Raw genomic sequence first — 27177 nt, 5'->3', positions numbered from 1 at the left:
ACCCACTGTTTTAATGCGGACACATTTACAAAGTAATGTGCATGTGCGTGAGCCTGGCTTCGTGCTTTCTACTCTATTAATGAATACTAAAATTTTAATCACAAAAAACTTCCACTGGTTGCAAAATAGTACCCTCATTTTGTATTCTTTTTCAAGCATTCAAAAAAAATGTAAAAGGCACTCTTAACTTTCGCACCTTACAAAGCAGGAGGTAGGCCACATTTGGCCACAGGCCAGTGAGTGCCAACCTCTGAGTTACAGGGATCACCCAGTAATACAGAAGAGAAAGTTAAGGCTAAGTAAGCACTTTTGCAAACCAATCATCATTATGTTACATTAAAGAGAGGAAACGCCCCCGGTGGAAGCTTGGTCGGCGAAGTGCTCAACTTGCAAGCAGGAGGGTTCAGTCCCTAGAACTCATATTAATAAGCTAGGCAAACAGATGTTTGGCACTTACAAGCCAGGTAGTTAACGTAATCTACCCAGTGAGCTCCAGACCAAGGAGAGACACCATTTTAATGAACTGGGTCATTGACAGCGCCCGACTTCTACACTGATGCACACACACATGCATATAAACACACATGAACACACATGTATAACACATATATACTATACATGTATCAATACATGTCTATACACATGTACATTAATATCTACATATATATATACAGAGAGAGGCATATACACACACAAAGAGAATTTTAATAAAGGAGAAAAAATGGTATATTTACCCACTTTTATCAACATTGTTTCCAGCAGGGAAAAAATCACATATTATACATCAACGCTGACTCCCTGGAGCAAAACAAGTAAATAACTTTTTAATGATGCTTAGCAAGATTGGCTCATAGCAAACAAAGTAATTGTGGCTTGAATTTACATGTATACGATTTTATCTTCTTAGTTTGGGTTTATAAAGAATGGCGCTCTCTACATTTTAAAACACTGCTGTATTCAAAGAACTTGCAGTTTATCTGATGAGTCATGGGCTGCTAAATATTTATCAGCACATAAATACTTTCAAAAACAGCATGGACGGTTATTGATGGAGCTCGATCTCGGCACACCATGGAATGAATATTCCACTTCCCCGTGGGTGCCAAGATGAAGGGTTGGGGGAAATGTTGAAATAGAAAGTATTGAGGAGTCCAGCCCCTCCCTGGAGTGTCACTTGGTTGAGTCTTTAAAGGGGCATAATAGTAAGTTTTACAGCGATAGAAAACAAGTTTCATACCAGGAATGGGAATATGTCATTTGTTTAAGGCCTCCAGGACAAATTAACAGATGTCAACAGAAAGGCCTTCCCATTATTTGCCTTTCAGTTAAGTGGAGAAGATCGAAAGCATATCCAAATTCTCCTAAATCAGAGATATAACTAGGCTCACGTGGACTCTGGAAACAGCAGGAAGAACGGCAGGGACATCCGCTGCTGCTCAGCGAGGCAGCAGGGACTGGAGACTAGGTGAGGATGGCTCCTCGCCAGGGAAGCGGGAGTTTTGTGGTTAATATTTTAGAAGTTTGTATAGCAGTATATTTCATCGCTAGAGGTGGTTCGCACAATGCACCGTGATTTCATTTCAGAAAAATTAATAAATAAAATCATGATAAAAAGAAAAAGAAACTCCCATTTCAAAAGTAACAAAAAAACATTAAAATATTTATAATGTCACCATCTCATATCTCAATTGGGAGCGCTAGTGGAAGAAATGCTTACATCTATCTGGGGTGCAGGTCCCATGACTGGGGGGCATCCCCAACCTCTCCCCTCTAGGGCTCAATAAAAGCACTGGCTCGAGAGTAATCGTTCTAGCTGCCAAGATTGACAACTTGAGTTTGATCCCTGGGGTCCACAGGGTGGAGAGAGAGCTGGCATGCACACCTTGTCCTCTGACCTCCACATGCATCTGTCATACACAAATGCACACACACACACACACACACACACACACACACACACATTATTTTAAACATTAATAACAGCGCTGAGTTTTGTCTGAAGCTTGGCACTTCTAGTTTCCCGGTTTTTGCCTCTTCTTTCCCTCCTTCCCTTGCACCCATTCACACACGGTCTTCCTTCTAGCTAGCTTTTGCCAGCTTCCTGGAAATTCTTTAGCATGCTACACTGTTGGGGACCTATACACTTAGCCTGCTGTCACCCCCCAAATGCCAGTCTCCACCCTGCCCTCTGGGAGGCTCCAACTTTCAAACTCAGATGTTCATAGCTATGGTTAACCTGGCCCACGGGCTAAGGTTGAGCCAGCCCCGAGGTTCTCTTCACACCTGCCTGCTGTCCCTTTACAGCAGAGAAAAACAAGACCCAAAGAGGAGATGGCTAGTGATCACGTGACCTGCTGTGTTTGCTATTCTTTTCTCCAGAGACCATCCACAAGATGATCCTCCTGGGGATCCTCCTGGGGAGTGTCATGAATTTCCTTATTCTAAAGCCTTGTGCAGTGCCTGGGGCACATTCAGGACTCAATAAATACACTTAGCCTGATCAATGAGTGCTGAGTTTTCTAATGACTCCACCCTTTCTGACCACAAGCCTACTAAAGACTTGAGACAGAGGATGGAGAGTTTAAAAGCACTTGTTGCTCTTGTTCAGGACCTGAGTTCAATCCCCAGCACCTACACAGTGAGCTCACAACCCTAACCCCAGAGTTTCTGATGGTTCTCGTCTCTGGGGACACCAGCCACACTTTACGATGCCCAGACATGTAGTCAAGCAAAGCACTCCTGTGGATGTTACCACTATCTGGTCATCAGACGTCGGCTGAACACACACTGTGCCAGGCACTGTGCTAGGGGCCCATACATTGGAAACTGACATAAGTGAGCCTAGGCCTCCAGAGCTCAGTTTTCTTCTAGGGAATCAAGTTATAAATAAACATAGCAAAGAAGGCGAAACTTTTTGGGGAAATGATGAGACACCAGGGGAAAGAGGTACAAGTAGCGGTTATTAAGAGATCTGGATATCTGTGTGAGGTGCAATATTGGATGCTCTGCCCCGGGGAACGGGGACTTGCTCAGCATGGGGGAAGAGGCTCGGGGCAACAAATGGGACGTGGGTTTCCCAGGCAGAGCTGAGCATAGATAAGAAGGAGGTGGAATAGAACTTTAGGCTGGATCAGTGGGAAAGAAGCCTATGGGGATGGGGAGTGTCTGTGGGGGAGGAAGGTGGGTTGGAGTGGGATAGATCGAGTTGACTTTTGCTCTGAATGAAACTGGAAGCCACTGGAGGATGTTGTAGAAAGAATACTTAGATCTGGCATACAGTTTTGTTTTTCTTCTTCTTTTTTTCGGAGCTGGGGACCGAACCCAGGGCCTTGCGCTTGCTAGGCAAGCTCTCTACCACTGAGCTAAATCCCCAACCCTGGCATACAGTTTTTAAAGGATCTCTTTGACCCTTTGCTTAAGAATTAAGCCCCAACTCTGGCTTCACAACATAAATGAATGAAAAAAAATGACAAAAGATAAGGAAAAAAAAAAAAAGAACCAGGTATTGATGGGCAAAGACAGATGTAGACTCCGTTAAGAGGTTTTGGCAAGCTTGGGGTGTGGCCCGGTTGGTCGAGTGCTTGCCCAAAGTCCACATGCGACAGCAGCATGGCTACTTACGCGACAGAAGCAACAGCGAAGCAGATGATAACCTAGAACAAGGGTGCCACCTGCCCTTCGGGGACTACCTCTTGTCTCCCGCTACCTCCTCCTTTGAACGCTTTCCCCCAAATTATAAGAACTGGGAGTGTTTTCATTCTTATTTCTGACGTATCGTTTTTTAATGCCTGCATGTATGTCAGTGCACCACATTCATGCAGTGCCGGGGGTGGGGGATGGGGGCGGAAGAGGACGTCGGATCCTCTGGAACTGGACCTATGGATGGTTGCTACTAACCACACAGGCGCTGGTACTCAAACCCAAATCCTCTGGAAAAGAAGCCAGTGCTCTTAACCTCTGAGCCGTCTATCCAGCCTCCAAATTATTGGCTGGCCCCTTGTTCAAGACCAAGAACATTGAGCGGGTTTCGCGAAAAGCAATCGATTTGTGGTAGGTTTTTCAAAGCCCACGTAAGGTAGCCCCGCAGTGAGGATGGGCGTGGCGATGGTGGTAGTGGGAACTGTGCTTGCTTGCCTTTGCTGTACAACTCAACAATTCTTAGAGGAACTGTGAAGTGCGAAAGAAAGAGAGAGCCGGTATCAAGACGGTAGCCTTGGTCACACCATGGAAGCATCGAAACATCACTTAAAGCTAAAACGCTTCTGGGGCCAGCTGCCAAAAAGTGTCAGAAGAAAAAATCTGATCTGCGGCCATGAATGCTTATAATTAGAAGATCTCCCGCAGTGGAAACCTTCCTTTGTTGTGAACTGATGCCGTCTTTACATATTCTGAGACAAGACATGATTCTCTAGCAAAAAAGCTCCTATGTCCTGGGTCCATAGCATCAAATCTGAAAGAATTGTTCCAAATGCCTCTGGTGAAGCAAAATTCTGTGTTGAGGACTGCAAAACAAAGCTCATATTGAAAAGTCATTTAATGTGTTTGTGCCTGTCTTTGGTTTTGGTTTTGTTGTTGTTATTTTCTTTTTTCTTTTTTCTTTGCTTTTTTGTTTTGTGATTTTTTGTGAGTTTTTACTTTGTCTGCCTTTCTCCTCCCGTCCCCTCTGACTTTTTGAAACAGGGTTTCTGTGTGTAGTCCTGATTGTCCTAGAACTCACTTTGTAGGCCAGGCTGTCCTCAAACTTGGAAATCTGCCTGCCTCTACCTTCCAAGTGCTGGGAATAAAGACCTGTGCCATCCCCGCCAGGCACACACTACCCCACCACCATCTCTCTCTCTCTCTCTCTCTCTCTCTCTCTCTCTCTCTCTCTCTCTCTCTCTCTCTCTCTCTGAATTTTTTTTCAGCAGTTTGGATTGTTTGAAACTCTAAAGTTAAAAAGAACTTTACTGGGGCTGGAGGGATGGTTCAATGGTTAAGAGCACTGACTGCTCTTCCAGATGTCCTGAGTTCAATTCCCATCAACCACATGGTGGCTCACAACCATCTATAATGAGATCTGAAGCCCTCTTCTGGTGTGTCTGAAGACAGCTACTGTATACTCATATATATTAAATTTAAAAAACGGCATTAGAAAGTACATTTTGTAGTGCCACAGATATTCATTAAGCTATTAGCACCAAACAGACACTGAATTGATGGCTGGGAGGAAATGATATAAATATATTTTTATATATAAATATATGATTATACTTGAACCTCAGGAGCTCATCATACAATATATATATATGGCTTGAGACTGGCATAGGGGTGTACAGCTATAATCCTAGCACTAAGGAGGTCCAGGCTGCAGGACTAGAGCATGTTCAAGGCCAGGCTGGGCTACATAGGGAGTTCTGGGTTAATCAAGGTTGCATCGTTAGATCCTGTCTCAAGCAAAAACAAAGATGAATAAATGAGAGGGGTAGTATAGGGAGACAGAGAGAGAGAGAGAGACAGAGAGAGAGACAGAGACAGAGAGACAGAGACAGAGAGACAGAGACAGAGAGAGACAGAGAGAGAGAGACAGAGACAGAGAGAGACACACACACACACAGAGAGAGAGAGAGAGAGAGAGAGAGAGAGAGAGAGAGAGAACAAATATTTCCAAAGAAACATTTTTGTTTTGTTAGTTGGTTCTTTATTTTCATTTTTGTTTGGGAGTTTTGGAGTTTTGTTTTGGAAACAAGATCTCACTCTGTGAGGACATCTGACTTGAAACTCACTGTGTAGCCAAGGCTAGCCCCAAACTTGCAGCATCTTTCTGTTTCAATCTCCCAAGTTCTGGGATTGCAGGCAAATGCCACCACATCTGATTCAAAGCGCGCGCGCGCGCGCACACACACACACACACACACACACACACACACACACACACACACACAGATTATCTTAAGAACAGAGGTTCAAACTTTACTGTTATTTTGTTGCTTTTTCACATGTTCATTGAGATAGTCTAACATTGGACACTTGTGCATAAATGTTTCTCTGTAATTCATAACATTTCAATTCATACTAAGTAAGAACTCAAACAATTTTTGACCAATAAAGACTGTACTTACTTATAGGGAATAGTGTAAGAATTCAATACACGTATTCAATGTGTAGTGGAAAATCAAAAAAATGACAAACGTCTCCTTTTCCTTAAACGTGTGTGTATATCAGGAAGTAGCAGACTGGTTTTGTTGAGATAGGCTTACATACCCCCAGCTGTCCTTGAACGCTCAACCCTCCTGCCTCTAACTTCCAAGTGCTGAGACTATAGGTAAATAAAACAGCCAATTCTCAAACTGTTTCTTAAAAGGCTTATTATATACCTAAACCACACAAAAACCCAACAAAGAAAGAGAACTTCAGACCAATTTCCCTTATGAATATTGACACAAAAATACTCAATAAAATTCTTACAAACCGAAAGATGTCCAAAAACACATCAAAACGATCATCCACCATGATCAAGTAGGCTTCATCCCAGGGATGCAGGGATGGTTTAATATACGGAAAACCATCAACGTGATCCATTATATAAACAAACTCAAAGATAAGAACCACCTGGTCATTTCACTAGATGCTGAGAAAGCATTTGACAAAATTCAACACCACTTCATGATAAAAATCCTGGAAAGAATAAGAATTCAAGGCCCATACCTAAACATAGTAAAAACCATATACAGCAAACCAGTAGCTAACATTAAACTAAATGGAGAGAAACTTGAAGAAATCCCACTAAAATGAGGAACTAGATAAGGCTGCCCACTCTCTCCCTACTTATAGATACAATATATAGATTCAATATAGTACTCGAAGTCCTAGCCAGAGCAATCGGACAGAGAAAGGAGGTCAAAAGAATACAAATTGGAAGGGACGAAATCAAATATCACTATTTGCAGATGATATGATAGTGTACTTAAGTACACTATCAAAAGTTCCACCAGAGAACTCCTACAGCTGATAACTTCAGCAAAGTGGCTGGATATAAAATCAACTCAAACAAATCAGTACCTTCCTCTACTCAAAGGATAAACAGGCTGAGAAAGAAATTAAGGAAATGACACCCTTCACAATAGTTCCAAATAATATAAAATACCTTGATGTGACTTTAACCAAGCAAGTGAAAGATCTGGAAGACAAGAACTTCAAGTCTCTGAAGAAAGAAATTGAGGAAGATCTCAGAAGATGGAAAGATCTTCCATGCTCATGGATTGACAGGATTAATATAGTAAAGATGGTCATTTTGCCAAAAGCAATCTACAGATTCAATGCAATCCCCATCAAAATTCCTACTCAAATCTTTATAGAGATAGAAAGAGCAATTTGCAAATTCATTTTGGAATAACAAAAAAAAAAACCCAGGATAGCAAAAACTATATTCAACAATAAAAGAACTTCTGGGGTAATCACCATCCCTGACTTCAAGCAGTATTACAGAGCAATAGTCATAAAAACTGTATGGTATTGGTACAGAGACAGGCAGATAGATCAGTGGAACAGAATTGAAGACCCAGAAATGAACCCACACGCCTATGGCCACTTGATCTTTGACAAAGGAGCTAAAACCATCCAATGGAAGAAAGACAGCATTTTCAACAACTGGAGGTCAGCATGTAGAAGAATGCAAATCAATCCATTCTTATCACAATGTACAAAGCTTAAGTCCAAGTGGATCAAGGACCTCCACATCAAATCAGATACACTCAAACTAATAGACAAAAAAGTTGGAAAGAATCTCAAACACATGGGCACTGAGGAAATTTTCCTGAACAAAATACCAATGGTTCATGCTCTAAGATCAAGAATCGACAAATGGGATCTTATAAGACTGCAAAGCTTTTGTAAAGCAAAAGACACTGTCATTAGGACAAAACGGGAACCAACAGATTGGGAAAAGATCTTTAGAGGGCTAATATCCAAAATATGCAAAGAACTCAAGAAGTTAGACTCCAGAGAGCCAAATAACCCTATTAAAAATGGGGTACAGAGCTAAACAAAACATTCTCAGCTGAGGATTATTGAATGGCCAAAAAGCACCTAAAGAAATGTTCAACATCCTTAGTCATCAGGGAAATGCAAATCAAAACAACCCTGAGATTTCACCTCACACCAGTGAGAATGGCTAAGATCAAAAACTCAGGTGACAGCAGATGCTGGCAAGGATGCGGAGAAAGAAGAACACTCCTCCATTGTTGGTGGGATTGCAAACCGGTACAACCACTCTGGAAATCAGTCTGGAGGTTCCTCAGAAAATTGGACATTCCACTACCTGAGGACCCAGCTATACCTCTCCTGGGCATATACCCAAAAGATGCCCCAACATACAACAAAGACACATGCTCCACTATGTTCATAGCAGCCTTATTTATAATAGCCAGAAGTTGGAAAGAACCCAGATGCCCTTCAACAGAGGTATGGATACACAACGTGTGGTACATCTACACAATGGAGTACTACTCAACTATCAAAAACAATGACTTCATGAAATTCATAGGCAAATGGAATGAACTAGAAAATCTCATCCTGAATGAGGTAATTCAATCACAGAAAAACACACATGGTATGCACTCACTGATAAGTAGATATTAGCTAAAAAGCTTGAATTACCCAAGATGCAATCCACAGACCACAGGAAGCTCAAGAAGAAGGATGACCAAAATACAGATGCTCCTACTCCTTCTTAAAAGGGGGAAAATATCCATAGGAGGAGATATGGAAGTTTAGAGCAGCAACTCAAGGAATGGTCATTCAGAGCCTGACCTACATGTGGGCCATATATATACAGCCACCAAAACTAGATAAGATTGATGAAGCTAGAAAATGCATGTGGAAAAGGACTGGATATAGATCTCTCCTGAGAGACACATTCAAAGCATGTCTAATACAGAGGTCAATGCTAGCAGCAAACCACTGAACTGAGAACAGGACACCCTTGGGGTTAGAGGAAGTATTGAAAGAGTTGAAGGAGTTGCAACCCCATAAGAACAACAATGTCAACCAACCAGAGCTTCCAGGGACTAAACCACTACCAAAAGACTATACATGGACTGACCCAGGGCTCCAACTGCATATGTAGCAGAGAATAGCCTTGTTGGGGCACCAGGGGAAGGGGAAGCCCTTGGTCCTGCCAGGTTGGACCCCCAGTGCAGGGGAATATGGGGGGGCAATAAGGGGGATGTATAGGGGGAATACCCGTATGGGGGAGAGGGAGGGGAGGGAATGGGGGCTTATGGACAAGAAACCGGGAAGGGGAATAACCTTTGAATTGTAAGTAAAGAAATATAACTAATAAAATTTTTTAAAAGGCCAATGAGCCTCTTAATTATGAAGGGAGTTGGTATATGTGGTGTGTGCAATTGGACATGTCTGCATGTGTTTGTGCTGGTGCACTAGCACTCCAGTGTGAGATGAGACACAGTCTACTACTCAGCCAGGAGCTCATGAACTCAGCTTGCATGGTTAGCTAATGAGCTTCTGGAATCCATCTGTTTTCACCCACCAGACACAAGCCACACCCACCTCACTTTTGAAAGTCTGAGAGTTCTGAGTGGGAGAGGGGAGTTCAGATACATACAATATGATCAAGTAAAGAAAAAAAGAAATAGTTCTTCATTCCAAAACTCAAAGAAAATCAACCTTCTGGGTCACAGCCCATAGCTGTTTAAACTGTGAAACTTGACCCCAAGTGGGACCCTGTGACTGAAAGTGAGAAGCATTTGCCTCCAGGAAAAGGGTTCTGATGCATAAAGGCCAAAGATTAATTCAAAACCAAATGTGTGGTGGATCTGAGGTGTTTCTGGTGGTACTCACCCATGATGCATCCGGGGACCTCACTAGAGAACACACCGTGGTCACAGTGTGCATTGTGTATGTCATTAAGCCTGTCACACTGATGCATGCTGTCCCAAACACCCAGGGCAGAGTCAAGACAATCGTATGCTGTGCTGCTGCTGCCATGAAGGTTTTCTCCTCACAGAAACATAACGATCTAATTACAGAAAACAAAGGCTTTCCTGGTCTTCTTGTCATGCTTCTGCATGTAAGCGCCAAAATCGTATTTATTTGTATTGTGTTGTGTTAGAATTTCTATTTAATAAATTGCCGTTTTGGGTTGTGGACTTGAGTTTTGGCTTGGGGCTATGTTCCAGTTTGCTTTCTGTTGCCATGACGAATCCCATAACCAGGAGCAGTTGAAGAGATGGAGTTTATTTAAGCTTACAAGTTACAGTCTGGCGTGGCGGGAACTGAAGCAGGACTACAAAGGAAACACTGTTTACTGGCTTGCTTCCCCTGGTGCGTTCAGCATGCTTTCTTGTACAGCCAGGCCCACTGCCCCAGGGTGGTGCTGTCCACTAGGGCCACAGTGTTCTCATACCAATCAGCACTCAAAAAAAATGCTCCGTCGACACAAACATAGGCCAAGGTGATCGCGCTAACTTCTCGGTTGAAACTCTCTCCAGGTATGTCAAGTTGACAAGCAAGCCCAACCATCAGAGATTAGGGCAGAACTTCCAACCCTTTCTGAAATGGCCTAAATGTGCTTCTGCCTGTGTGTGTGTACGTGAAGCAGGATTCTGAGCACTGCTAGCTGTAAAACTAAAACAGCAGTAACTCTCAGAAACATGAAGATGTTCTGCACCTCATAGCATCAAATATTCAGTCAGAATTTAACTTCCAGGGGTTTTTATTTGGGAGTTCAGTTTTAGTGTGTGCGTGTGTGTGTGTGTGTGTGTGTGTGTGTGTGTGTGTGTGTGTGTATACACATGTATGTGTATTTTAAACAACTTCTCATGTAGCCCAGATTGACTTCAAACCCATTTTGTAGCTGAGGATGACCTGAACTTCTGATCCTTCCCCATGTGATTCCTGAGTGCACCACTGAACTGGGTCTATTTGCTGCTGTAGATGAGACCCAACGCCTCCTAAATGGAAAGCCGATATTCTACCGGGTGAAAGACAGTCATAGCCTCAAGCTTTCATTCTTCATGTAAAAACAAACATTAACATGTAAATTCTCTTTAATCTATAGAATAATATGATTTATATCTAATAAATTTAATATATCATGCTCTATTTATATATTAATATTTGAATCTATTTATACATTTATTATATTTGTATACATTATATTTCTAATAAATATAATAGGTCATAATAAAATGACAAAAGCACATGTATACCAGAGGGTTGTTCTAGAATAAATTCCTCTGATTTATTTTCAGCAAATGTTTGGTTTGTATGTATATTTTATATATTTATATAATCAGGGTTGGGAAAAAAATGTCTTTAGGTGAAAAATGTCTGCAAATAGAAAAATCTTCAGGAGCCCTGTTCTAGAGTGTCTCCAGCTTGGGATGAATTCCGCATGGGAGATTTGCTTCCCACAGTCAGCTCCCTTCCACATGGAGGCAGCCGCTCAGTTCAGCAGCAGAAGAAGTCCACCATGCTACCTGTTTGTGCTAGCCGGGTTCTCCCGTCTCATGAGCACACACAGCTCCTGCCCAAGAAGCAGCCATGAGAGTCCCAAGTAGAACCCTTAGTAGGCTAGCATGTGTTTGATGGGACTCCCTGGTGCTGCTTGATGGTGTTACTATATCCACCATCTTGGGGATGGGCACGTTTTTTGAGAAGTTTGTGACCTATATATCAGCTGCTCCCATTTCACAGCCTTCACGTTAAAAAAAAAAATCAATTTAAGATCTTGGTTATCTTCCAATTTCATACTAAAAAAGAAAAAACCCCTTTGATCTTCTTAATTTCCTTAATGCTGATGAACCTCAGTAGTGTTCGTGTGTGAGGCACTTTGAAGGACATCTCCTGGGAGCTTTCCATATAACAATCAGCTATACCAGGCTACCGAGAGACTTTGAACTTATCTACTTCTCCTGTTCCAGTGCTTTGTATGTGAATTTTGTAGTTTCAAAGTAAAATCCACTCATATTCACTTTGTCCGCCAGCTAAAACCTGCTTCTCCTCTGGTGTTTTCTACTGTCTGCCCTGGAGAGGCACATACAAACCAGCAAACAGGAACTTCTGTTTACTCCCTCAGTGACTTTCGGATACACTGTGTCCTTCCCAAACAGTGCCAGCCAGGCCACATGCCCGTGTACTCTTGACTCTGTGTCGCTGAAATGGGTGCCTAAGAAGTCACCCCATTCTTCCCTTCTCTAGCCACCTGTGCTCCACATTCAACTACAAGGGTTAGAGAGGCAGCTCGGGGGTTCAGAATGCTTGCTGCTCTCCCAGAAGACCTAGGTTTGGTTCCCATGTCAGACAGCTCACCATCACCTGAACCTTGAAGTCTAGGGTAACCTGTGCCTTCTTCTGGCCTCTGAGGCATACACATATACCTATAAATAAAAATAATAAACTCTTAAAATCCAATTAAGTATTAATTTAAAAAGATACGTCTTTTTGCTTTTTGGTATTGGGTATTGTGGATTAAAAACAGCACAGTGTCCCTTCACTGCCATTGGGATAAAGTCTGGATTCTTTAAGAGGAGTCACAAGCTTTTGCAACCGACTAGACCTCACCCACTCCTCTGGCACTCTCCTCCCTGTACCCTTTCTCTTGAGGCATCATGAACTTTTCTTGATTCTGATACCTGATGACCCTGTTTCATTGTCTCAGTCCATGAGCGTGTTCAGTCCGTCTGTCTGGCACAGACTTTATCCTGTCCTTCATTTCCTGTTTATTCCAGCAATTGTGGTGGAACACCTACTCTGTGCTAGGTTTTAGGGAATCACACACGCCTTCTCTCCGTATAGAAATTCAATTATAGTGTAGAGTTTGAGATGAAATGGGAGCGATGTCAGAGAGACAGCGTCAGGTGGTACGAAAGCAAATGTCAGGGAAGCCAGACTTATTTAGGAGTCAGCAGGGGGTTCTCTTGAGAAAGTACTGCTGAAATGAGACTCTAAATAAAGGTATTAGTCAAAGTAGAGTGGGGAGGGAAGAGAATGCCGGGGGAGGTGGCAGAAACGTTCTGAGTGTGCAGAAAAATTGGAAAAACAAGGCCCTTTTCCTGCTATGAGCAGAAGATACCTCCATTGGTATGTTTTGTTGCTGGCCTGCGTTAGGGAAGAGCTAGCTGTAAGATTCTCCTCGCCCCTGTTGCCAGCTGTGTCGATGGCTCCCTCTTTCAGCGGCACCAGTGGTTCTCAATATCATTCTTGCAGTCACAAGCATGAGTATGAGAAGGTACTGTGGATTCAAGTGTGGACATCTGAAAACTGGTTCCTTCCGGATTTTCACATATACACCTTGTTCAGGTGACACACCTGTACTTGCCCTTTACCGTGTAATCAACTGTAGAAGTGAGCCCTGTGGGGTTGGGGGATTTAGCTCAGTGGTAGAGCGCTTGCCTAGGAAGCGCAAGGCCCTGGGTTCGGTCCCCAGCTCCGGAAAAAAAAAGAACCAAAAAAGAAGTGAGCCCTGAACATAGAGTCTTCCGCTTTGCCATTTTAAAGTGGGTTATACTATGTTCTAGTTCAGCCAGATGTGGTGGAACACAGCCATTAATCCCAGCACTCAAAAAAAGGCAGAAGGATGGTGAGTTCAAGACTAGCCTGGGCCATGTATCAAGTTGTAGAGCGGTCTGTGCTACCTAGTGAGAACTTGACTCAAACTCCCCCTCTTCTGCCTTCCCCTTATCCCAAATCTGTTTTGTCTCATAGGAGAGCAAGCAAATCCATAGTATGGAGTACTATATTGTGTTTAGTGACCATTTAATAATGCAAGTATTTCAACACATTAAATGTCCTCCATCCCCCAGGATAAGGTCTTGTGTAGCTCTTGCTGACCTGGAATTCTCTATGTTGACAAGGTTAGCCTCTTAAATGCTTTCTTACTTTCTGGTAGTTATCATTGGCCCTCAAATTCATTTCGGCCGTAACAACAGGGGCTCCATTCCATCTGCACCCACAGAGAACAGAATCAGACTCTGCTCATTTCAAATGATCAGACTGCTCAAAGAAACACGTTGAAATAGAAACCCTAGAAAATCTATTTTACAGTCATCAAAAGCAGGGTATTATTTCTGCTCTGGTTAAACCGTCTCGTTCTTCTTTTATGCCCAAACTAATCGATCAGCCATTTTTTTCTTTTGTACTCAAACTTGCTGTTTGACTACTCAATGGTATACTATCGAATATATCAACATAAATATCTGTTAGCATTTATTTTTAAATAGAGATTACTCGTCGGTATGCTAGAAATGGTATTCCAGTATAATTTTCTTTAAAGTTATGAAAACTAAGAATTTACATAAAAAATCCTTCAAGTGTCACATTGCCTCCTTATGCAGTGAGGTCGACCCATGAGAAGTGACATCATTAGTTCATGCTTTTACTTTGCTAAAAACTTTTTATTCATCCCTGAGGACATTTTAGTTGTGAATTAAGAAACTGTCCATTATCTTGGTCACAAATACTGTTTTCCTATGTTTCTGTAGTCTACACATTGGATAAATAAATCCAACTCCCCTGTCAGAGAAACAGAAAGATCGAGTCTAAAATATTTTAAGTTGTCCTAGGTATAATTTATACAAATAAAGAACGAGGCTTGTGGAATGGCTTAATCAAAAGTACTTTCTTTGCAAGGACCTGAGAACCTACATTAAAAAAAAAAAAAAAAAAAGGTTGGTGACACACGAGTGTGGTGTGATGTCAGCTTTGGGAAGGAGGAAACAAGCAAATCCCTGGGGATCTGAGAGGCCAGTGAGAGGCCCCGCCTGAAAGAGGTGGATGGCACCTAAGTATGACACCCAAAATGGTCAAATGGCCTTTATGCACATCTGTTAACACATGTGCCCCTGTTCACACACGTGCTCCTGAACACACAGGAACAATGCACAAACGCATCTCTAAAACAGACAAAAGTGAGTTCTTTAGTTCTAAATCTTGGTTTTGATTGTCTCGTCTATATTTTGCCTTTTTTTTCCTCTAGTAAGCAACTCGATTTTAAAAACCTACAGGTGCTCTATTACGGCAATTGAGCAGGTTTTTGTTTTTGTTTTTAGCTTCGGGATTTTTTGTTGGTCTTGGGGTTTGTTTGCTTGCTTGGTTGGTTGGGGTTGTTTTGTTTTGTTTTGGAGATGGTCCCATGTAGCTGGCCTTATGTAGCAAAGGCTGCCTTGAATTCCTGATCCCCCGGCCTCCGAATCTCAAATTCTTTGTTACAATCATGTATCACCAAATTTCACATCCCTAAAGAAAGTTTGGTAATCTAATTATGTTAAGTACTTAAGTATTCTTGGGGAGACAAACCATAGAGCCATTTTCAAAAGGAAATAGTTCATGGATAGCTTGTCCAATGCTATCTACTTTCTTTCTTTCTTTTTTTTTTTTTTTTTTTTTTTTTGAGAAAGAGCTCTTAAGACATGTCACCGAGAGTCCAGTAAGCTGATGGTCAATTTCACTCTAATTAGGATACATTTAAAGGAACCAGTGCTCATAAGATGACCCAACCAAATTAGTGAGCACTTCTTCCTAGCTCGTGCAGTACTGCGGTATCTGTAAGAGGGATCAGCGATGTGAAACTCAGCACCATCAGGACTGGGTGTCCTTGAGTAATCCCAGCATTCAGGAGGCAGAAGCAGGAGGGTGAGGAGTTCCAGTCATCTCGGCTAGCACAGTCATGCTGAGGCCAGCCTAGGTCATTTGAGCCCCTGCCTCAAAATCAAGTCACTCTGTTACCTGCTCAGTCTCTAGAAACCAGTCCCCTGCTCGCAAAAGAGATGGTGATGTCTGTCTTGTCAGATTGTTAATATGACAAGTTCAAAACATACACAAAAAGCTTTCAGCTAGAAGCTGTCATACTACAGTAATTTATACAGCCAAGTACAGTGGCGCATGCCTGTTCCAGTATTTGCAAAGGCGGAGGCAGGAGAATTAACACGACTTCGAGACCAGCTTGGGCTAAGAGTGAGATCCATTATCAAGACCTATAAGATGAAATAAATCAAGTCACAAGGAAGAGACAGGTAGATCTCTGTGAGTTCAGGGCTGGTCAGATCCACATAGTAGGTTCTAGGCCATGCAGGGCAATAAAGCTGAGACAGGGTCTCAAAAAAAAAAAACAATGAAATTAAAAAAACAAAAACAAACAAACAAAAACCCCACATTTTTATAGGGCTGCAAAGATGGCTTTGAAAGCGAAGGTGCTGACAACCTGAGCTCAGTAGCCGGTACACACACAGTAGAAGTGCAGCAATACTCACAAGTTGTCCCCTGACCTCCATCTGGCACACACACACACACACACACACACACACACACACACACACACAAATAATAAGGAAATAAATGCCATAAAAATAGTTTTCAAACTGCAGCAGCTCAAAAACACCAGTGAGAGAGTCCACAATAAATGGTTTAACATCTCCTTTGTCTTCCACCTCTTGCTTGCTTCTCGCCTGTTTATTTATGGACTTTAGAAATGCCTCCATTAGGTGGTAAGTTCCCCCAACCCTGAGTGAACCCACATCACAGCTCTTTCCCTGGGTTTCTTTATGTTACCCTTAATGGACACTTAAAAGGGCTTTCTTGACAGCTATTCTTGATTGGTCCTCAGTACCAATGGGAAGTGACTAATGGCCACTGCCAAATGTCTCCCTTCACTTATTCCGAATGCAAAATCTTCTGCTACAACCCGTGCCTGCTTTCACATTCTATCCCCAAAGCTCCCGGAGAACTGGCTGGTCAGCATTCCCTCGGTAACCACCTCTATCTCTATCTCGCTACCACGCTCTCCAGCTACAGTACCATGCCCTTGCTCTGGCCCACTTCTGAGATTACAGCAAGTGGGATTTCCCACATCCTTCGTCCTAGAAAGAAAGGAGCAGCACCCACTCTCCCACTAAAGATTCCTAAAGCTAGAGTTCCCAAGGAAGCTCGATTCCTGGACGAGGGAAAGAGGAATAATATCAACAGAAGACTGCCAGCAGGAAAGTGGGCAACGAGGACGAAAAGGAGAAGACGAGACACTGGACTCACAAGAAGGTAAGTACTGGTGGATGCCTGGTTTGCTGCTACTTCAGAAGACTGAGGAGGTGGCCTACCCTGCTGCTGGTTTACCTTGATGCTGGAACAAAGCACCCTGTTTAACAGGTAAGTTGGCATCATTTCTGAATAAACACGTTTAAAAGCTTACAGAATAAATCAGAAGGGACGGCTACCCCTTAGGCGTCCTCTCCCCATTCTGTAAGGTGGCTCCTGAACCTGCCCCGCATTCGGGGTAGTTTTATAACGTCCTGAGTTTTAGCCGTCAGGCCCAGTGCAGATTCATCCTTTAGGTTTAGAGGAGAGTATTTTTAGCTTGAGCATTTGGGGTGGTCTTCACGGATATGCTGTGGCTTTCATTAAACAGCCTAGGAAAGCTCTGGCAGTCCTCCAGAACTGGGCAAACACGTGTGCCCGCAGCCAGTAGCAGCGCGCTGCGTTTCAGCACCGCCGCCTGTGGAGAGCGCCTCACCGCAGGGCCGGGTCAGGGACTCTCACCCTGTCCTTCTGCCATCCCCAGAGCCCTGGCTCTCCCCTACTCCTTTCCTTGAGTCCCAGGAAAAAGAATCACCCCCCAACTTCTAACTTCTCAATTTCTTCCCTTAAAGTGACCCTGCGTCCCTCTTTCAGGGGTCTAAACGCGCACACACCCTGTGCCTTTGGGTCCTACAGCAGCCGCCTCCGAGCCGCGTGGCTTCCGCACTGGTGGCAAGAAATTTCCAACCTGCCTGGACAATCATCTTTCTCCTGCCTCTCTGTTGGACCTTATGCACGCACCCAGATTCCAGGGCTTTCCCCCTCTCGCTGTACGTCCCAAACCTCAAAAAGCAAACTCAGGAAGACGCGTCCCTACCCTACACATGAGCTCTCGCGCACATCCAAACAACCATCCTCACACTCACAACCGCAAGGATGACCGGTGTCATCGCCGCCCTGGGCAGAACCTTGGCCAACTTGGGCCCGGATCCATCTCGCCGGCTCGTGGACCACCTCTGGAAGCAGCCGCCCCGCCCCTCCCTTTCCAAGGCAGCCGGAGCCAAACCTAGGCAGGGCAATGGTACCCCTCCCTCGCCATCAGCCAACATCCACCTCTCTGGGCCATCAAGGCTACCAGCCCCAAACATTGTACGTTGCGCCTCCCGGAACCGCCAGCCAAGCCCGGTAGTAGTCTCCTTGAAGCCCCAGTCCCTGCCACTGGTGTGTCGTGTGCGAGTGTTTGTGTCTCCGAGGCTCATTTAACTCCTTCGAGCTTTCTGCCCATCCTAAACAAACAGCACGTTATCTCTAGATCCTCTCCTCCGTTCTTCGCACCCCAGTCTCTGCCCCTATCCCCACCCTTGCCCGCCAAGTACTCAAACCACCGCACTCCAGGGCTCTAACCTGGAGCCCCCACCCCACCCCAGAGGACACTCACCCCCAGCCCCGCACCTCCCCCATCCCTGGCCCTCGGCGAGGCGATCTGGCCCCAAGCTAGAGACGCCTGGAAAAAAAACGCAGTTTGCATCGGCTCTCACTAGCGGGGATAGCTGGGGCTGACCTGGCACCAGCCAGATCAGCGGGCGCACCCCTCCGGAGGGGCGCACGCCTTCCTGCCAAATCGCCCTGGAAAACCCTGGTATTGACGAGAGAGTAGAGCAGCGGAAGCAGCCTCCGGGGTGGGCGGGAGGACTCACCGAACATCTGAATGTGCCCTTTAGTGATGGGATTGAAGCTGCCGCAGGCCAGCAGGATAACGTGGGTCTTTGTGGTCTCGGTCATATTGGGAATAGGTCCCTCGCACGGATCCAGGGGTTTCCTCTTTTTGTGTCTCGATATGTCTGCAGACGGAGAAAGGAAGGCGAGGCTCCGGCGGTGGATGCTGTGGACTCCAAGGAGCCGCTCTAGACGCAAACCGCGTCACTCCCCGCCTCCCTTTAACGCTTGCCACTCCGGCTAGATCCGAGGCTGCTTTTGTATTGCTCTTCCCTTGGCTCCGCTCCGTTCTACTTCCTCTCTAGCTTCTTTTGCGTCACTGGTTCTGGTGCCTGACCCTATCATTTCTACCCTCCCCATCCCACCTCACCACATCTTAGTTTATCTACAAGGCAAGAAGTGGTACCCTAACCCGGAACCTTGCGTCCTTACAGCTTGGTTGCTGGCTTTGTCTCCACTCTATCTATTTCGTTTTCCTGTCTCACTTTTCCTCTCCCTGTCTATATCCTCTAACCTATCCGACTTCAAAGATGTTTGATTTTATGAATTTTCTTTCTCGTGGGTTTTACTATTTTGAATGACAAGTGATAGTTTTTCTTTTCAACAGTGTTCATTTCGGACGTTTTGTTTTCCTCCCTTATTTAGTGATTCTAAACTATTGACTGAAATCCAAATCTTGACCTGTGGTTACTAAGAAAGCCCTTCTGTTAATGTTGGTCCTTTGAATTATGGGTTTGAGCGGATATGGGGAATGGGGAAAATGGTAAGGCTAGGTATTAGGAAATTCCTACATCAGCTGTCTAAGTTGAGACAGTCGTCACTCTATGCTTATTTCTGAATGCGCACTCTCTATTGGATGCTGTTATGGACCCCGAATGATAACAGAATTAACTCACTCTCTGACAGAACAGAGTCTGAGAAAGCCTCTCTGGCTTAAACGGCATTTAAAGCTGGCCCATATAGACTAGGAGTTGTTAGTACAGAGACCTGGGGACAGAGTTGGGGCTTCCTGTGCTTGAGAACATGAAAGGAGGCCAATATAACCAGAAGTCCCGGTCGGGTGGGCAAACAGCAGTAGAGAAGTATGTGACAGGTCATCCCATTGGACCAGGATAATAGGCCAGACGTTTTATGAGTCACTAACTTACAGTGGAATAACAAAAGGAAGCCATAGAAATCTTTAAACAGAGAGCACCCTGTAATTGACTTTTTTAAATGATTTATTATTTATTATATATATAAACCCACTGTAGAACTCAGGACCTCTGGAAGAGTAGTCAGTGCTCTTAACCACTGAGCCACATCTCCAGTCCCTGTAATTGACGTTTTAATGAGATCCCTGACTGTTGGGAAGAAAAGAGCCGAAGGGGAAGATGAGAATGCAAGAGAAAGCCGGCAGCCTTAGACAAGTGGTCCTGTCCTGGACTTATGGGTTTAGAGAGACAGCAGGGAGGAGATGAGGCAGCAGAAGGATAGAAACCATAGATTTTATAGCTTTTAGTCTTTACAGATGGGTGGGATACAGAGATGTTCAGAAAAAGTGCCTTAAAATTTGAGTTAAGTAAATGAATGGGCTTAAGGTTCAGAGAAATGAGTAGGGGGAAGGAAAAGTTTTAAGACTGGTCAACTGCTCTGTCTGGATGCATTACAGAACCAGTATCTCGGTGGCTCGGAAGCTTCCTTGGGCTTCGAGTCATTAACAGTTCCTTGCAAGGGTCTGTTCTTTTCTTCTGCATTGTGCATTCCAGGGGTTGAACCCAGGCCATTGGCCTTGGTGGCGAGTGCCTTTGCCTGTTCAGCCACCACACTAGCACTGCTTGTTATTTCTTAGCTGGGAGTTTGTGGCAGGTGAGAATATGTCTTAATTTCTGCTGAATAGTAAATAGACTCCTACTATGGAGAAATTTTCTAGCTTATTATTTTGTGTGTGTGCAAGTGTATACACATACATACACACACACATACACACATACACACACATGCACACATACACACATAAACATACACACACATACACACATAAACATACACACACATACACTCACATACACACACAAGCACACATACATACACATACATACACATACACACACATACAATACACACATATACTCACATACACACACAAGCACACACACATACATACACATACACACACATACACACACACACATACACACATACACACACACACACACACACACACAATATTACAGCACTATCATAGAGCTCAGAGGACAACCTGCAGCAGTCATTCCTCTCCTCTCTAAGCGTGGGTCCCCGGGATAGAACTCGGGTCATCAGCCTCGGAGGCATCTGCTTTACCTGATACACCAACACACTGACCCCAAAGTTTCATAAGAGTCTTAAGAACTAGTGTAATTCATGCGGAAGTTTGTGTCTTCTCTAACACAAGATGCAAAGGAGCAGGGTAGAAAGAGCAAGAGATGTTAGAAGCTGGGCAATTAACATAATTATAATTAAGCAATAAATATTTATTGAATGCCTGCTATATACCAAGCACTGACTTAGGGGTTGTGAACAAGATGAGGTTGCTGCTTTAATTCAGTTCACACTCTTGGCAAAAACAACAGACCATTACAGAAAATGAATAGATGCATTAGTAATCGGATAATATAGAAACGTAAAGCAAGGAAGGAAACAGAAAAGGAATTAGTCCTCTTTCCCGGGGGTCAGGGGCAGGTAGGCCCTTTGCTGAGATAATGTTTGAGCAGGAACTTCAGTCACACAAAGGTTCACGTTGCCTGAACCTTTGGGGATGGGCACACAAGGCAGAATGGGAAGTAGAAAGGGTCCAAGGAGCAAGACCTTTAGGGGCGTTCAACATACAGTTGCGGCGTGGCTGAAAAACAAGGGATGTGGAAAGAGTTGGAAGAATGGTCCGCAAAGTAGGACAGGGCACGAAGAGCCTCACAGGCTTGGTGGGGCTCCGGTTGTTTCGGCAAAAGAGATGGGAAGCCCTGGCAGTGATTTTGAAGAGAAAAGTGACATGAATTGGTTCACGTTTGCAGAGATCCGTTTGGCAGGAGGCATACATTTTGGAGTCGCTAGTATAGATTATTTTTAAAGCCATGGGATCGAAAGAGGTCACCTAGGGAGAAGCAGATACAGAGAACAGACAGGAGGCCCTCAGAGTCAGCCCAGGGCACAACAAATTAATAACAGTGGCTACATTCATTGTGCATTCAGAAACCCAGGGACTGCATTGTTTAACTTACTTCACATTGTATAAGTCTCTCCGAGCATCCCATTTTAGGGAATTGCACATAGAGGCACAGAGAAATGAATGATCTGAGTCTGGACAGTTGGTACGTTCCAAGCCAGCTGCTCCCACTCGTCATTTTGATCAAAGTCTCTGCACTGTATCCAGCACCGCGTCTCCTTTTGGTTTGTTTCTGTGCCAGAGCAATCACATTTGGACATTTGGTTTAGCTCAACTTTTGTTTGTTTCCCTCTTTTCTTTCTTTTTTTCTTATTGTTTTGGGGGAGGAGAGCGGGGGATAGGGTCTCGTTAAGCTTGCCTTGAACCATCCTGGATCTGAGGATGGTCTTGATCTCCTGATTCTACTGCCTCCAGTTGCCAAGTGCTAGGATTACAGGCATGAGCTGCTGTATCCAGCTCCCAGCTTCATTTCATTACGTTGTATGATGGTGACGACAGCGGCAGAGACGGCGAAGGCGGCGGCGGCAGCTGCTTCCGGGCCATGGTGTGTGGTTAAAATGTGTTACCTCCTTCTACCTTTATGTGGGTTCAAGTATCAAATTCAAGTTCCCAGGCTTGTATGGCTGAGCCATCTATTGGTCCTCGGCCACATTTAAAAAGTAACGATAATGCTATCTACCAAGACACAGAGATGTGCTGATCATCGGTGATGAAGGCAGAACACTGAGCGGAAACTGACTGTCAGGTATGTTTAGCAGAGGCTCAGGGGAAGCGTTTTGTTGTTGTTGTTTTGTCTTGTTTTGTTTTGTTTTTTGTTTTAATTTTTATCGAGACAATCTCAGGGTGTAGTCCTGGCTGTCCTAGAACGCACTCTGTAGACCAGGCTGGACTTGAACTCACAGAGATCTGTCTACCTTTGCTTCCAGACCACTGGTACTAAAGATATGTGTCACTCTGCCCCCCGCCTTTTTTAAAATCTCGTCATTTGCTTCTATTGTATGAATGTTTTGCCTTGCATGAATGTCTGTTCATCATATGTGTACCTGGTCCCTGTGGGGATCACAAGAAGGTATTAGATGTCCTGGACTAGGTGTTACAGTCTATTGGGAGCCACTGTGTGGATGCTGGGAATCGAACCCAGGTCCCCTGCAAGAGCATCCAATGCTTTAAACTGCTGAGCCAACTCTCTAGGTCCCCAGAAGGCAAGTTTGTAGTACAGCTTAATAAATACATTTGCAGTCTTGTAGGCCAGGCCTTAAGTAACAGTTTAGATTCTAAACTTAGAGTGGGAACCTAATAGTGTCTCTTTTCAATTTAAAGTTCCTTTTATAAATAATTAACAGTTTACATTTATGTATTGGGGAGGGGCAAGGTATGCATGTAAAAGCCAAAAGACAGCTTGTGGGATGAGTTCTCTCCATCTATCATGTGGGTTTTGGGGGTGGAACTCAGTGCACCAGGCTTCTGGTAGACACCTTGTTTACTGAGTCATCTTACTGGCTCTGTAATAGTCTCTTTCTCTCTTCATATTCCTGCGCGTATTCATATATACCTAATAAGGTCTGTGAGATAGAATGTGAAGACGCTGAGGCTGGGGACGTAACTCAGTTGGTAGAGTTCCCACGCTGGGCGCATGAATGCTGGGCTTGCTCCGAGCGTGACGTGAACTGGGTGTGACACACGTACTGGGTGCAGAGCTTAGGCCGGCTTGGGATGTTATGAAACTCTGCCTAGAAAACAAGGAAAAGGAAAACAGAGGGTAGGATGTGGTTGGCTGTCTCAGCCACTTGCTAATTATATGGCTTTGGGTAAACCCTTCATTGCTGACCCTTTATTTTCTCAAGTGGAACAGTACCTATTTCTAGGTTGTTGAAATAACTACTATAACACGTAGTATGATTGCCTAGATCCTGCCAGATAAACACATTAAAAATAATTTCACATGCTTTGTCAGGAAAACACCAAATGGCGGATGATACCGGTACAGTGGTGCAGCGGGAGGGGATGACTTCCGGTCCGCCAGGGTTAGGAGCCACGCGGGCTTCCACTGGGGATTCCTCCGTTTCACCATGGCAGTGATCAAGGCCACGGGGCTCGTGGAGTTAAAACTGAAGACAAGGAATGGATCTTCATCACCACGATGATGGGCTGCCTGGTTAAGGATATGAAGATCAAGTCCTTGGAGGAAACCTACCTGTTCTCCTTGAGCATTAAAGAGTCTGAGATTATTGACTTTTTCCTGGGTGCATCCCTACAGGATGAGGTTCTGACGATCCGCCCGGGCAGAAGCAGACTCGGGCTGGCCAGCGGACCAGGGTCAAGGCTTTCGTCGCTATTGGGGACTTCAATGGTCGCAAGGCGTAAAGCTCCAAGGAGGTAGCCACTGCCATCTGAGGGGGCCATCATCCTGGCCAAGCTTTCTATCGTCCCGTCCCGGTGCGAAGAGTCTACTGGGAGAACAAGATTGGCAAGCCCCACACTGTTCCATGAAAGGTGACAGGCCGCTGTGGCTCCATGCTGGTGTATCTCATCCCTTCCCCCAGAGGCACTGGCATTGTCTCTGCTTCTGTGCCCAAGAAGCTACTGCTGATGTCTGTTATAGATGACTGCTATAATTCAGCCAGAGGCTGCACTGCCACTCTGGGCAACTTTGCCAAGGCCAGCTTTGATGCCATCTCCAAGACCTACAGCTATCTAACCGCTGACCTCTGGAAAGAGACTGTGTTCACCAAGTCTCCCTACCAGGAATTCACTCACCATCTTGTAACCATCACCAGAGTTTCTGTTCAGAGGACCCAGGCTCTAGCTGTGGCTACCACATAAGGGCTTTTAATACAAGAAAAATGAATGACTTAAGTCTGTTTTTAAAAAATAATTTCACACTATTAGCCATAAGACAGATGCTACACTTAATGCTCTGTGAATTGCGACGTAAGTCAGAAACGTGAATGAAGAGTAGATTTTTTTTTTTTTTTTTTTTTTTGCTTGTTGATCTGGTTTGGCTTGAGGCATAGTGCCAGTGCTACGCCAGAATGCAAAATTCTTACATATAAAACACCTATGGTTTTTAAGTGTTTTTTTTTCTATTGATAGCTATAAAGGGTGCTCCTGGAAGAAACAATCAGAAGGCAATGGCTTTGAGGATGTGCCAATAATTTGTGTCTCAACCAGCAGAAGTAAATAGCTGAAGACATTAACGAGAATGGTGATTTCAACAGTGGTTATTAAGATTCAGAAACGGGGAAAATATAGAATTAGGGATGCTGCTTCTTACATAATGAATGTATCTTAATATTTATAGGGCCCTATTCCTAGGGCGCTTATTTTAACTTAGGCCGTATAATTTGCTCTAATATTTCAACTTTCTGGCAGCTGAGAATTGCTTTAGGCTGAAAAGGAGTCAGTCAGTCACTCTCTCCCATTGCCTGCCCCTTGCCGTCCATTCCAACCCGGTGAGCCTCGAAATGACTCCAGGAAGCCTATCCTCCCAGCACTCTCCTACTGCAAACCCCAACTCTGCTGGGCAGGATTCTATGTCTATTAAGTTTGTTATGAAATATGCATGGGTAAAGTCAGCTCGCACGCACTCGTTTATCTCCCTATTTATCCATCGAAAATTACTATCTATTTTCTTTTTAAAGTTATTTTTAAGGTTTATTTTATTCTTAGTTATATATGTGTGCCTGTTTGTGCGTGTGAGTGTTGGTGCCCATGGGAGCCAAAAGGTATCAGATACCCCTGGAGCTGGAGTTCAGGCTGTCATAAGCCGCCTGACCTAGGAGCCAGGAACTGCGTTCTGCTCCTCTGAGAGAGCAGCATGTGCCATCTCTCCAGTCATTTTCATAACAGATAATTCCATGTTTATGAAGCTGACTGCCAAAACGAGACTAGGGATCATCTCTTGCAATGAGAACAAAATGGTTTACCCAAAATGGGGTTCGCTCAGTTCCTGGGATCAGGTTATACAGTGTATGGTTCCTTGTATGGTTTTCTGGTAGAAAGGGAAATAGGGTTCGGAAAAGGCCATGACGTTTTAGGGTTTCTGGAGTTGCACCCTTTCCTTTATAAGACTTCTCTGCATGGCGAAGGCTAACAGAGTTGTTGTCATGGTCTCCCCCCATTATTTCATCCACATGATAAAATGTTCCCACAGCAAGATTCTTCTGCTCCAAACTCCACTCAGAGCTCACTCAGGCTTGTCATATTTCTTATGGTTCAAATCCCATTTCACAAATGAACTATGTTTCTAAATTTAAAACCTGGTCATCAGTTTTAAGCACAGCAATATTGGGGGGGGGGGATTCTATGTAACACTCACTGTCTGCTACTAATACATTTCTTCATCAAACTGAGGTAATTGCCAGCCTTTTCCCTCCTGTCTTTCTCAGATATCTGGGATAATACAAACATCACTTCCCCAGGAGGCTGAAAATTCTGATATTTCTATTTTTTTCAAGAGCAGAAATGGAGCTAAAGGAGTCAGTTCCAAGAGACTTGGAAAGATGTATAATTGATTAAGGAGTAAAATTATTCCGTGAAATGTCATCTGAGAATATCCCCGCCTCCTGCCTTTAAGTTACCAAAATGCAAATCACAGACTCAAGGGAGTAGTAAATAAAGGGCAGGAAACTTAAAACACAAAGTACTTTTCTCACTAAATCAATACTTGTGATGTCATTAAGTCAGACCTAACCTATAACTTCACCCAATGACTCCATGTCTACTCTAACACTGCCGAGGCCACTGAGCCACAGCGGTAACTTGTCATAGTCACAAAATCGACTGTCAAGGAAATGGAGTAGTAAGAAAATCGCGTCACTCAATCTACTAGTCTCGGTCATCAGAATTTATACTCTTCCTATGGCCGGAACGAGGCAGAACAAACTTAGTGACTGCACACGTCCCGATTTGTGTCTCCTTGTATTATGTGGAACAATTTCAGAAGGAAGGAGCAGAAACTCAAACTTTAAACTGAAGAGGGAATTTTGCTCTATGAGACTGGGCAATCTAAAGGGTATTTCTACACTAAGGAGGCACAAGGCTCAAATAGTGTGTGTGTGTGTGTGTGTGTGTGTGTGTGTGTGTGTGTGTGTGTGTGTGAGAGAGAGAGAGAGAGAGAGAGAGAGAGAGAGAGAGAGATTTTACAACTCTGTAGCCCAGATTAACCTGAACCTCCTTATGTGTAGAGCAGTCCTCCTGCTTCTGCAGCCCTGAGGTCTGCTCCCACACCTAGCTAGAGTTTACCTAATCTCGAGACTCTGTTTCTACCTCTC

At 44.1% G+C, this 27177-nt stretch overlaps 1 protein-coding gene and 1 pseudogene across 1 annotated transcript in view; one reads left to right on the top strand and one right to left on the bottom strand.

Annotated features, from left to right (window-relative positions):
* Window positions 1-18916, bottom strand: part of Nmnat2 (nicotinamide nucleotide adenylyltransferase 2) — a 178106-nt gene extending 159190 nt beyond the window's left edge. The window contains 1 exon segment of the mRNA NM_001048042.1: window positions 18702-18916. Coding sequence (NP_001041507.1) covers window positions 18702-18786 — 85 coding nt within the window. The 5' untranslated portion in view covers window positions 18787-18916.
* Rps2-ps37 (ribosomal protein S2, pseudogene 37) lies at window positions 23858-24767 on the top strand (annotated as a pseudogene).

The sequence above is a fragment of the Rattus norvegicus genome, chromosome 13 (genome assembly GCF_021556685.1).
Source record: "Rattus norvegicus strain SHRSP/BbbUtx chromosome 13, alternate assembly SHRSP_T2T, whole genome shotgun sequence".
NCBI lineage: Eukaryota > Metazoa > Chordata > Mammalia > Rodentia > Muridae > Rattus > Rattus norvegicus.
The sequence above is the reverse complement of the archived record's forward strand: the minus strand, read 5'-3'. Positions and strand labels throughout refer to the sequence as shown.